We start from the raw sequence: 13428 nt of genomic DNA on the forward strand, positions 1-13428 counted from the left end.
CAAGAAAACTGACAATAATTTATCCTGTAAGGCTATTTTGTTAGTTGCAGCTGGGATTTATGGCCAAGTCGACTAGGAGGAAGCATGCTCAAAAACTCCCACTCTCTAAAAATGCCAAGGGTTAGAGTGTTCATTTCCCCCATCTTCTTTCTTTTCCCCACCCCAATCCCCTGCCGGCCCATCAGTGCCTCTCCTCCCCTCCTCCCTGCAGAGGCCCAGTGCCCTGTGCGGCTGGCCCTTCTTCTCTGCATCTGGTGGCCAGACGACCCAAGGGCAGGAAGCATTGCCAAGGGCGCTATTTACCTGGGGGGTGGAGGGCGGGCAGATTTCTTGAGTTCCTTGGAGGAGGAAAGATAATCATGGTCCCCCAACCCCCCCCCCCCCCCATACACACACTCACACTGTGAGCTACTCTGGGGATGGGATAATAAATCTCCCCCTGCTTCCCCTGTGCTGCTGGAGATGAATAAAAGAGATGTCCTGGTGGAGATATTTGGGGCCTCCATGCTTTACCTCCTTTTCTATGGCCTCTAGTTAGATCTGCACCACTTTCAAACCTGCTGTAGTCTCCTCTCCCCGAAACCAGGCTCCCCACCCCACCCCACCCCTCCTGCCCCTTTTCCACGCTGCCTCAACCTTGAGCAGGCCTCCCCCTGCTTAAATGCCATCCAGAGCTCCCCACCGCCTCAGGATAAAGCCTAAGGCCCCGGCCAGCCAGGTGGGGCCGCTGAACTTCTCAGATGCATCTCTATCTTCCCCACAGGCAGGCACTCGGGCCAGGAAGCCACAGCTCTCACCTGCCCTCCGTTTTGCCCGTGTATCTTCCTCGGCCAGGACAACCTCCTGCCCAATCAGTTTTGTTACAAACAGAAACAACGGGCCAAAATGGAGTCACTGCTGCCACCTTACTTGCTCTCTGCCTGCAGGGGAGACTGCTCCACAGAGGCTGTGTGTGTGCAGTGACCCCGAGGCTTAAGCAAACATGGCCTGGTGCTTCGGTAAATGTTTATTTTAGCCTCGGGCGGGTGACTGGCTGGCAGAGGGGAGAGGCCCAAGGACCTTTGTCCCTGACAGCTGACACCACAGGGAGCAGCTGGAGCAATTGGGGGGGGGAGGGGGAAGGCCAGGGAGCCTGGGCCCCTCCCCTCCCTGTGGTGACCTCTTCTGCTCTCAGGAGAGGAGAGGTGCTGAGCTCAGAGGCTGCAGGAAACAAATAAATAGCAGTGTTTGCAGCTTCCTCAACGATAGTAATATCCTAGCATCAAACACACACACACACACACACACACACACACACTCACTCACACTGACACACACACTGACACACACACTCACACTCACACACTCACATACACACTCACACTCACACACTCACATAAACACTCACACTCACACTCACACTCACACGATGCAAATATATACCCTCAACTATGGCACCCACAGCCCACCTCTGGCTTAGGAACATCACATCAGACATAACAGGGTCCTTCTCCCACGTGTCCCCTCTGCTGTCAGCTTCCAACTCACAGAGGAGGCCCAGGAGCTGGGCCTGAGTCAGTGTCTGCAGGGAGGACAACACCCTGGCCCCTGTCAGCTCTCTGCTGCCCCACCCACAAGAGCTCAGGGGCTGGGGAGTCAGAGGGAGACCCCCACTGACCCAGAGGCATGCGGGTGGGACCAAGATCACACCAGGCCCTCCCCCACACCACGGGTCTTCGGCATGTGGTTTGTATTAGGTGCCCATCTACTGCAGCACGAAGCTAGCTGATCTGCCGGCAGTCAGTCACAAGGAAAAGGGAGGGGGGGGGGGGAACCAGAGACCATTTGGGGTAGTGGAGTCAAGCAGACTCACATTCAAATGCTTCTCTGCCTCTTGATCGCTGTGCACCTTGAGCAGGTCACTCCCGCTCTCTGAGCCTCAGTTTCCGCATCTGTAAAGCGGGCGTGATGATAATACCTCACTCCACGAGGACTAACTTACATAATGCGTATGGTGTTATATTGTAAATCAGAAGATGCCTTTAGTCAATAAGCCACATTTATTTGGAGTCCTGTGCGACAGCGCTAGCGGGCCCAGAGGAAAATCTTGCTTCTCAAATTCTAGGGCCAATATGGTGGAAGTCTCCCTTATTTATGTTTTTTTTTCAGCTCTATGTTTTCCAAATTTGGAATGAGACTTCCGGGCCTTCTGAGAAAAAGTCCTGTGTGCTGGGACAGGCCTGAGACCATATCTCAGGGCCTGGCCTGGTGCCAGCACTGACAACTCTGTCTGGGGCATAGTTTATGTAAGCATAATGTTTACAGAAGTCAGAATAGCAGGGTTAAATTTTATTTTTATTTTATTTTATTTATTTATTTTTAATTACTTTATTGATTAAGGTATCACATATTTGTCATCAACCCCCCCCCCCCAATCCCTTCCCAACCCCCCCACACGCATGCCCCCCACCCCCTGTTGTCCGTGATCACTGGTTAGGCTCATATGCAAGCACACAAGTCCTTTGGTTGATCTATCTCCCTTGTCCCCACCCTCCCCTACCTTCCCTCTGAGGTCTGACAGTCTGATCAATGCTGTTCTTGTTCTTCAGTCTATGTTCATCTTTTCCCCATACATGAGTGAGCTCATGTGATACTAGGAATACACTTACAGGAACCGAAAATGAGACTAGCAATAATAGTTATAGCAGGGTTAAATTTTAAACAGCAGTTTTTACCGAAGATGGAGGTCACTATGCTTCAATAGAATACCTAGCCCAGGTCTCATCTCACTGTAAACCAAGCTTTCTCGGCCTTGATGCTACGTCACGTTGGGCCAGATTGTTCTGTGCTGTGGGGACTGTCCTATGCATTGTAGGGTGCTCAGCAGCATCCTTGGCCTCTGCCCCCTGGATGCCAATGGTACCTCATCTCCAAGTTGTGACGACAAAAGTGGTCAGAGAAGGTCCCTGGGCACAGACCTGAAGGGACTGAGGGATCAAGGAGCCGGGGGAGATCTGGGCAGGAGTGTCTCCGCAGAGTGCCTCATGGGCACACATTTGATGTGTTCAAACACAGAGGGAGGGCAGTGCAGGAGATGGTCTTTGCAGGCGCAGGGAGGACCTTCCGACCTCTGGAAGGTGTGGGCAGAGGAAGAGGTGGTCTCATACAACACCCCCCAACACAGGTTGTCTGTGGGGTCTCTGATTTGTTCCAGAAAAGCAGGCTCCACTGTTCCTGGACTCAGGACTACAGTCAGCCCAGACCCTGCACCCGAGGGTCCGAGGGGAGGGTCAGCTGAGGTCCCTGTGGGCGCCCAGCAGGAACCACAGGTGCCTACAGCGCCTGGTCACCCTCGCAATGAGATGCTGCTGCATGTGGCGAAGGGCGCTCTCACGCACCGCTCGTGGGACAGTCCCCGCAGAATGGGATCCACGATTGCAGTCCCAGCTGTGTGCCTCCAGGAACCCCTGTGCACAGAGTGCCGGGAGGCACACACACACACACACACACACACACACAGCCCTGCGGTTCACAACAGCAAAATGGGCCACCCGCGTGTCTGCAGAGAGAAGAAGCCGGGCTCATTCCTCCAACGGCACACAACGCAGAAAACACATCCGCTTCTGTGCCGGGTGCTTGGCGAGTCCCACGCCCCGATGTGAGTAGGAGACGCGTGTCACCGGGCACATACAAATGATGCCATTGAACAGCGGCCCAAACCGGGCAAAGCCAGCTCTAGCTACCTGGGTACAGGCCATAGAGAAGAAAGGAAAGCAAGGGAGGTGTTAACAGAACATTCAATAAGGCGCCATAGAATCTGCCTTTTTTTTTTTTTTTAAGTGAAAATAGTTGATTCCTTTTGCTTCTAGACAGAATCCAAACTCCCCAACAAGTTGCATGAGGCTCCATATGGCCTGACTCCTGCTGACGCCTCCAGGTTCATGGGTGAACACAGCCCCCGATCTGTACACTCTAAGAGCACCCAACCCTACTCTTCGGGGCTCTCACCTTAATACAAGCTTCTTCCTCTGCCTGCAATTCTCCCTCACAACACTCCCTGTCCCTCCATGGAAAGTCCTTCTTAGCCCTGTAGGGGCTCACCCTGAACCTACAAAGTGCCAGGTGCCATTTCTGGGATCCTACAGCTCCCTAGGATCCCCGTTCTGGCTATGACCCCTCTGCCTGGGTCCCCCACCCAAGCCCTGGAGCCTGCTGGGATCCACCTCGGAGCCCACATGGTGCCACCCTTATGCCTTCTGGAAGCCAGCCTCAATGGCCACTTGGGTCTTCTCTCAGAGCGCTCTTGTCACCAGCGGTGCTCTACTACTGCTCTCCTGGTTTCAAGTTCAGTGTCAACTTCTTTTCAATCCTAGTGTCTACCTGGACACAAGCTCAATGCCAACGTGATGGCCCTCTGTCCCAGGGCTACCTGATGCCAATAGCAGAACCTGCCAATGCCGATGCCCATCTCAGCACCCACCTGCTGCTAAACTTGGTCTCCCCTTGGCCCCCAGGGTGGGCGAGGCCAGTCAGTGGAGAAAGCAGGAGAGAGGATTCCAAGCCCAGCTTCATCACTTTTTACCTGTGACCTCCGGCAAGTGGCTTTATGGAGTCTTGGTTTTACCTGCAAAGTAAGAACGATAATGACCCAGCCCGTTCTTATAAAGATTCCACAAGACCTGCATTCAGACCCAATCTCCACAGTTAGTGCTCACCAAGGGGAGACTGTCCTTATGACTAAGAAAGAATGCCAGTGAGGAAAGGACAGCGGAGTCACTCATGCTTTCTCTTCTCCCCCCTCAGCGTCTCCGGGCCCACCTCGGTCCCCAGCACTGACGCTTACCCAAATCTCTCCTCCTATGGTTCTCTCTGCCCTCAAATATAACCTTTCCACAGGTGGCAAACCCAATCCCAGAAAGAGGGAATAAAAGTAGAGAGCAGGAGAGACATATGTGCCCCCTGCCCACTCTCTGTTCTCTGCCCTCATCTTACCCTCTATAAAATAGGGAAGCATTAATAAATAATAATAATAATAATAATATCAATAGAAATCATGCAATCAACTTGGTGGGTTTCCCCTGGGCAGGGAGTCACGGTGGCTCTCTGTAAATAACCCTTCAGACAGTTGGGGTTTTTTGGTACCGTATTGCAGTTGTCAATATTTCCCAAGTCCTGGCCCATCCCTCTGCCAACTGAGACCATGAGTTACTCTTCTCCAGTTCTGTGGAAATTTCCACTGAAATGTGGCTCTCGTTTTCTCTCCCTTTTCCAACTGGAGAAGGGCAGTTCTGTGGCATGCCATCTTGACTCCGCTTTGAGGTTCCAATGAGGATTCTGGGCATCAAGAAGCTGTATTATGTCCAAAACAAAAGCAGGTTAGCATCTGGGTCAGGAGCGGACTCCATGACCCAGTGGACTCCTCATATATTTCTTCCCCCAGGAAGCCCACATCCACTGCTGGGGTGCTTTTCCCCTCAAGACCCTCAAATCCATCCTCTGGAATCTCCAATCCTGAGACCGTTAAACCTATATCCCTCCTCAGCAGAAGATTACCAAATCCACAGCCTCTTAGTCTGTCTTATTCCAATACCCTTAACTCTTTTATTCTTCTCTCCCAAACTCCACAACTTTGGTGTTCTTTCTCACTCTGAGGCTCAAATCCCAAGCTCAGGGGCTCACACATGCAAATATTCCAGAATCTTCAGCTCTGAAATTTGTCTACTATCCCCCAGTCCCCAAGTCCACAGTCCTGGGCTGGCCCCTCAGGAGAAGCCACAAATTCAGATTTGTTAATCTGCCCTGGAGTCCCTCCCTCCTCCATTGCTGGCTGCACCCCAAGCTAGGCGGGAACGTTGCGGGGGGGGGGGGGTGTGTAACTGGGAGGCGAAATGAGACAGTTGTATAATCGGGACCCAAGGCCGCCCTTCTCTCCCAGGTAGTATAAAGACAAGCCACCTCAGCCATCACCATGTGACTCTCACTCAGCGCGGCCGTCATGCTGGCCTCGGGGCTGCTGCTGGCGGCTTTGCTGTCCTGCCTGACCATCATGGTCTTGATGTCTGTCTGGCGGCAAAGGAAGCTCTCGGGAAAGATGCCTCCTGGTCCCCCAGCACTGCCCTTCATCGGGAACTACTTGCAGCTGAACACAGAGCAGATGTACAGCTCCCTCATGAAGGTGTCACCAGGCAGGGAAATGGGGGGTCGGGTGGGGGTGGGGGCCTGCCCAGTCTGGCTGAGACTTGGTGGCAGGGGATTGGCAAGGTTGGACTGAAATCTAGGGGTGGAGGAGGTTGTTTTTTAAAATATATGTTTTTATTGATTCCAGAGAGAGAGGAAGGGAGAGGGAGAAAGAGAGAGAAACATCATTGGAGTCCAAAACCTGGGCCTGTGCCCTGACCTGGAATCAGGGAATCAAGCTGGTGACCCCTCAGTGCATAGGACGACGCTCAAGCAACCGAGCCACACCAGCCAGGACGATAGGGGGGAGTTCTGAGGGTTTAGTACTGGGGTTCTAGCCAGGAGAGACCAGATCTTGGGATGCCCAGTTCCTTGACTGTCAGAACTTGGGCAGAATGTATCCCAGCCTGTGAGGATGGGGACAGAGTCAGTTCAGAGCTGGGCGGCTCCCTCTCACCACTCCCTCGCTTCCCCATCAGCTCAGCGAGCGCTACGGTCCGGTGTTCACCGTCCACCTGGGCACTCGGAGGGTCGTGGTGCTGTGTGGCCAGGAGGCTGTAAAGGAGGCTCTGGTGGACCAGGCTGAGGAATTCAGTGGGCGAGGAGAGCAGGCCACCTTTGACTGGCTCTTCAAAGGCTATGGTGAGGGGGACGCTGGGTGGGGGGATGTGGCCCAGCAGACTTGATGGCCTCAGTTTCCCAGCATTCTCCTCCCAACTTACCTACCCACTCAAGGCTGTGGCCGAGCCCTTCCTCTGTCCCCTCTGTCCCCGTTCCTGTGTATCCCTGTGTCCTCTCTAACGTGTCCTAGTGTTTCTGCGTCTCCCTGCTTCTCTCTGCCCTATCTCCCAGCTCTCTCTCACTAGGTATCTCTTCTTTCTCTGCATCTCTTAGAAGCTGTTGGGCTTTTTGGGTTGGAACCCTGGTCCTCTGTCTCCATGTGTCATTTTGTCTTTTTCTCCTTCTCAGCTTCTGTGCCTCCCCGTGTTTCTCTCTCCCTCTCCTTGCCTCTCTTTTTCCTTTGTCTTAGAATCTCACATTATTTCTGCTTCAAAATCCCCACGCCTCTGCCTCCTGGTAAAAGCCTCTTCTCTCTTCCAGACCCTCTCTGTGTCTCTGTATACATTTTTCTCCCTTTTCCAGCTCAGTCTTAGAATCCTTCTCAATTTTTACCCCCACCTCCCAGATCTCCACATATCTCCCCTCCCCTCCTTCCCTCCTGCCTCCTTCTCTGAGTGTCTCTGCATCTCTCTGTTTCTCTGTACATCCGTGTTGCCCCTTTCTTTCTTTTTTAAAAAATATATTTTATTGACTTTTTACAGAGAGGAAGGGAGAGGGATAGAGAGTTAGAAACATCGATGAGAGAGAAACATCGATCAGCTGCCTCCTGCACACCTCCTACTGGGGATGTGCCACAACCAAGGTACATGCCCTTGACTGGAATGGAATCTGGGACCCTTGAGTCCTCAGGCCGACACTCTATCCACTGAGCCAAACCCTCTCTCTCTCTCTCTCTCTCTCTCTCTCTCTCTCTCTCTCTCTCTCTGTCTCTCTCTCTCCCCCTCCCCCACTCCCTCTGACCCCGCCCCTCTCTGGCCACTCCCCACTCCTACATCCCCCACCCGCCCCAGGAGTGGCGTTCAGCAACGGGGAGCGCGCCAAGCAGCTCCGGCGCTTCTCCATCAGCACGCTGCGGGACTTCGGTGTGGGCAAGCGCGGCATCGAGGAGCGCATCCAGGAGGAGGCGGGCTTCCTCATCGAGGCCTTTCGGGGGACGCGCGGTGAGCCTGGGATCCCCGAGAGCAGAGGAGGAGAACGGGCGTCTGGCCTGGGAGGGGAACCAGGTTGGGGGAAGGCGTTCCTCGAATTCTCAGACTGGCATCCGACCACCAAGTTGACTCTCCCTCTCCCCCCACCCCCAGGTGCCTTCATCGACCCCACCTTCTTCCTGAGCCGAACTGTCTCCAATGTCATCAGCTCCATTGTCTTCGGGGACCGCTTTGACTATGAGGACAAAGAGTTCCTTTCACTGCTGCGCATGATGCTGGGAAGCTTCCAGTTCACAGCCACATCCACGGGGCAGGTAACTGACCCCGACCTGGCTCTGCTGTGGCCCTTGCACAACCAGCCACCGCCTGCTTATAGGGACACCGGTGCCCCAGCCCCTATCCTCCTCCAGACCAGGGCCCCCTCAAAACCAGCCGTCTCCCTTGGACAACTGAACAGTTGAACAGGAACTCAGGACAGGTGCCCACTACCCAGTCTCCAATACCTGGAATGTCAGCTGATAGTCCCCTTACCACAAAAGAAAGGGAAGGAAGGACATCTGGGTGTGTGTCTCCATCCACCTCATCTACTATTCAATCCTTGGACAGGAGCCCGCACGCTGATCCCGCATGAAAACTTAGACATCTGCTTCCATCCAGCCCATCTCAATACCTAGACACCCGGACAGGCCCCGCTCCCTTCAGGTGACGCCCAGCGACAGCTGTCCTTCCCTTTCCCCCCCCTCAGCTCTATGAGATGTTCTCCTCGGTGATGAAACACCTGCCGGGGCCACAGCAACAGGCATTTAAGGAGCTCCAGGGGCTGGAGGACTTTATAGCCAAGAAGGTGGAGCAGAACCAGCGTACACTGGATCCCAACTCCCCGCGGGACTTTATCGACTCCTTCCTCATCCGCATGCAGGAGGTACCTGCCAGCAGCCAGTGCAAAGAAGACCAAAGCCTAGCAGAGGAAAATCAGGCGGGGGAGAACAGAGGCTCGTTCAGATGACCCCCCTCCCCATTCATAACCCTCAGGACCCCAATTATAATTCACTGTTCTCTCCACTGAGCCTTCACCCATGGGCAGGACTTGTGTATGGAAATCATCATAATAAGCGCATCTATGCCACTACCGTGCACCAGGCACTATTATAAGAACTTCACGGCATTCACCTATTTAACACTCACACCAGCTCTTGGAGAAGGTTCTACTGTGACCCCAATGTTACAAATGAGGAAACTGAGGCCCAGAGAGTGTAAGGGCCATGGAGCTTATACTGTCCTGAGGTCATGCAACGGGGGAGCAGTGGAACCCAGCTCCAACTCTGGTCTCTCAGACTCCCAGGCTGGTGCTTTCAGCCACCATGCTCTTACCTTTCATTCCTTGGTTGTCGGGTACACCTGTGTGGACAGGTGACCTGGCTTTACTATGTGGCATTGGAGGGTCCCCCCTCCTAACTGGATGGGCTTTATGGAGTCTGAAGTTCAAGGTGAAAGGATCAGGGAGTGGATTCTCCGTGGTAAGCTTCAAGACTTTCAGTGAAGGAATAGGATGCTGTTGCTTAAAATCCGGTCTGTGTCTCAGAAAATGTCTCTCTTCACCTCTCTCTGATGCCTTCTATCATGGTCTCTCTCGCTCCCTGTCCCTATTCCTTCATTTCTAAGTATTTCTATAATTAAAAAGCAACAACGAAGTGGGTGATTAAAGAGCAGATAGTCAGCTGGGTAAGGAGTGTGCGAAGAACATTTGGGTAGAGCCACCAGCCTGGGAAAAGGCCTGGCAGGACTAGGGTCCCTCTTCCCACCTTTGGCCCAGATGTATACGAAGTGGGTCCAGAGGGAAAACCCCAGAAGGGCCCTGAGAGCATGGGGGAGTGGGCTTGGCCTGAAGCCATCTCTCTCTCTGCAGGAGCAAAAGCACCCCAACACAGAGTTCCACTTGAAGAACCTGGTACTGACCACGCTGAACCTTTTCTTTGCGGGCACCGAGACGGTCAGCACGACCCTGCGTTATGGTTTCCTGATGCTCATGAAGCACCCAGATGTGGAGGGTAAGGCTGGAGGGGGCAGGAAGTGAGGGCCACAGACCCTCAAAATTCCTCTGAGCCCGCTGCAATGTCCCCACCTCTCTCACATTTCTGGACCCTCAGACACACCCTGCTATCAGGAAACTGGGTGATGATACTCACTAATAGGACCAGGCACTTTTCATTCGCTGTTAACATATTGAAAATATCTGAACTGATTGGTAAATAGCTCCTCCAAGTGGCCACTACCTGCCCCTCCAGACCACCGCCCAAGACTCCCCCCTCGCAGCTCCCCCCATGAGCCTGGCACAACCAGGTTAACAGGACCCTGTGCCAACAACGCTTATGACCAACCTCTGTTTCGAATGATCATATGAATGATCCAGTTGCACATATTGAAGCTATCATTCCTGCCCCAAGACTCCTAGATACCTAAACATACTCCCCCTTATCCCACAGCCAAGGTCCACGAGGAGATTGACCGGGTGGTTGGCAAAAACCGTCAGCCCAAGTTCGAAGACCGGGCCAAGATGCCCTACACAGAGGCGGTGATCCACGAGATCCAGAGATTCGGAGACATGATCCCCATGGGCGTGGCCCGCAGAGTCACCAAGGACACCAAGTTTCGGAACTTCCTCCTCCCTAAGGTGCAGCCCTTGCCCAGGCTAGAGGGACCTCCAACCTGCACCCTGTGACCCAGCACCCCATCCTCCTTAGAAGCTTCCCAGGCCTTGTCCCCCTCCCTCAACCACAGACTTCCCCAATCACATGTCACTTCAACCTTCCCACTCAGATATGGGTCCCTTTAACCCACCCATATCTCCCCAAGACCTCTTGCCTCAGGGAGTATGAATCCCATGTCCCCCAAACGTCCTGCCTTGAGAGACATGAACTGCATGTACCCCAAAGCTTCTACTTCAGGAGACACAGATGCCATACTCCCCAACATTCCTATCTTAGGAACATAAATGTCACATCCCTCAAAGCTCCTCCCTCAGACAGGACCCTGGCTCCCATTGCTCCTCACCTAGAGCACCCACATTCCCCCTCTAACCCCATATGCTCTCAGCATACCTGTTCCCCCTTCACCTTGTCCAACCCTTCCTCCTCCCCACCAGGGCACTGAAGTGTTTCCTATGCTGGGCTCCGTGCTAAGAGACCCCAAGTTCTTCTCCAACCCTGGAGATTTCAACCCCCAGCATTTCCTAGATGAGAAAGGGCAGTTCAAGAAGAGTGATGCTTTTGTGCCATTCTCCATTGGTAAGAACCACTGTCTGTGGCCAAGCCACCCGTCACACCAACAGGGGCCTCCGTCATTCCAGCTCCCCTCTCTGAGACGTAGCCTAGTAGCTTTCTCCAGCTTGGAAGTCCCTCTGATCATCTACCCTGCAGCCAACCAACTGTAGCCCTCTTAACTAACACCTACCAAAACTCAGGCAAAAGGAAAGGGGTGATTGTACCTACTTCAGAGATGGGAAAATCAAGGCCCAGAGTGAGTCGGAGATTTGCCCAAGGTCACTTGAATTCTTCAGACTCCTAAGGAGATGATAGCACAGCAGCCATAGGTGTATGTTTAGGGGGAGGGTCGTCTAAAATTCCCATTGCTACAGCCTACTATAGCTCACCCCCATCCCATGTACAAGGGAAACTGAGGTTCAGACAGGATGAGTGACTTCTCTGAAAGTGGCCAGGCCACAGTATTTCGTCCCCTCCTCCCCGGGGAGAATGCAGCTGGAGATGCAGAGAGGGAAGAGGTGGCAGTGAGAGTAGGCCTCACCTCCACCCTTCCCACCCTATCTTGTCAGGAAAGCGGTACTGCTTTGGAGAAGGCCTGGCTAGAATGGAGCTCTTTCTCTTGCTCACCACCATCATGCAGAACTTCCGCTTCAAGTCCCCGCAGTCACCCAAGGATATCGACGTGTCCCCGAAACATGTGGGCTTTGCCACCATCCCACCAAACTACACCATGAGCTTCCTGCCACGCTGAGCTAGAGCTGCCACCTGGCAGGGCTAGTGGGAGGAGCAAATGGGAGGGCGGTATCTGGAGAGGAGGTGCTAAGGATGGGGGGTGTGGTGGAGGAAAAGAAGGTGCAAGGTGGATAGGAGAGTAAGAAGAAACCGACGGGCTTTGTCTGTCCACCGTGTTAGAGATAGAACCTTCATTGGGGTGAGATAAAGTGAAACCTTACACTATACCATGCACGGTGATAATAATAGTAGCAGCTATTATTTATTGAGCAAGTACTCTGTGTCAGCTCTGTGCTAAAAGCATTACACACTCACCTCCCTTAATGCTCACAAACCTATGGTATGGGAACTGTGTTCATTCCTATTTTACAGGTGACACAGCTGAGGCTCAGAAAGTTTAAGTCTCTATCTGAGATACCAAAGAACACAATAAGTGTTCAGCAAGTACTCAAACACAGATCTGTGCAGGGATGACTATATGTAGCCCACTGTCCTTTGAGTGGATTCTTAAAGATCACCCCTTTTAAGTAAAAAAAATGACAACTTCGTATATCATTATACAATACTAGAGGCCCGGTGCACAAAATTTGTGCATGGGGGAGGGTCTCCTCAGCTCAGCGTGCACCCTTTCCAATCCAGGACCCCTCCGGGGATGTCCGACTGCCAGTTTCAGCCCGATCCCGGGGATTGAACCTAAACCAGCAGTTGGACATCCCTCTCATAATCCAGGGCCACTGGCTCCTAACTGTTCACCTGCCTGCCTGCCTGATCGCTCATAATTGCCCCCTATGCAGGCCTGGTCACCCCCAACTGCCCTCCCTACCTTCCTAGTCAGCCCTGGCTGCCACCCCTGCCGGCCTGGTTGCCCCCAACTTCCCCCACCCCACTGGCTTGGTTGCCCCTTACTGTCCCCCCTGCTAGCCTGGTCACCCCCAACTGCCCACCCGCTGGCCTGTTCTCCCCTTACTGCCCCCCATGCTGGCCTGGTCATCCCAAACTGCCCCTCCACTGGCCTGGTCACTCCTCACTGTCCCCCTCTGTAAGCCTGGTTTGCCTCACACTGCCCCACTGACGCCAGCCTGGTCTCCCCCAAGTGCCCTCCCCCCCCCCCTCTTGAGCCTGGTCGTCCAACACAGCCTGCTGTTTGGTTGTTTGGTTGGCCCTCACTGACCCCCCTGCCAGCCTGGTAGCCCCACACAGCCTGCTGCTCAGTTGTTTGTTTGTCCCACTAACCCCCTGCTGGCCTAGTCGGCCAACATAGCCTGTTTGGTTACCCGTTCAGTTGCGATGGTCGCTTGCACTTTTATATATATACTAGAGGCCTGGTGCACAAAATTCGTGCACTCAGGGGTCCCTCAGCCCAGCCTGTGCCCTCTCGCAGTCTGGGAGCCCTCAGGGGATGTCTAACTGCCACGGTGGAGCGAGAGTCTCCCGCCACTGCTGCTGTGCTCACCAGCCATTAGCCCGGATCAGGGCTTCTGGCTGAGTGGCCCTCCCCCTGCGAGAGCACA

General features: G+C 53.7%; 1 protein-coding gene across 2 annotated transcripts; it reads left to right on the top strand.

The window, feature by feature from the left end:
- Window positions 1–5974: 5974 nt before the first annotated feature.
- LOC307116013 (cytochrome P450 2A13) lies at window positions 5975–11936 on the top strand (the record flags this gene model as incomplete). 2 transcript variants are annotated; one of them, XM_079799626.1, is made up of 9 exons in its annotated part: window positions 5975–6154; window positions 6636–6798; window positions 7788–7937; window positions 8079–8239; window positions 8671–8847; window positions 9832–9973; window positions 10409–10596; window positions 11068–11209; window positions 11755–11936. In XM_079799626.1, the coding sequence occupies 9 exons, from the start codon at window positions 5975–5977 to the stop codon at window positions 11934–11936; spliced, it is 1485 nt and encodes a 494-aa protein (XP_079655752.1). The 2 variants fall into 2 exon arrangements, with proteins under 2 accessions (XP_079655752.1, XP_079655753.1); XM_079799627.1 differs by lacking the exon at window positions 6636–6798 and having other exon boundaries at window positions 5975–6164.
- Window positions 11937–13428: the final 1492 nt, after the last annotated feature.

This window comes from Cnephaeus nilssonii, assembly GCF_951640355.1.
Source record: "Cnephaeus nilssonii genome assembly, chromosome: 20".
In the NCBI taxonomy this organism is placed as follows: Eukaryota; Metazoa; Chordata; class Mammalia; order Chiroptera; family Vespertilionidae; genus Cnephaeus; species Cnephaeus nilssonii.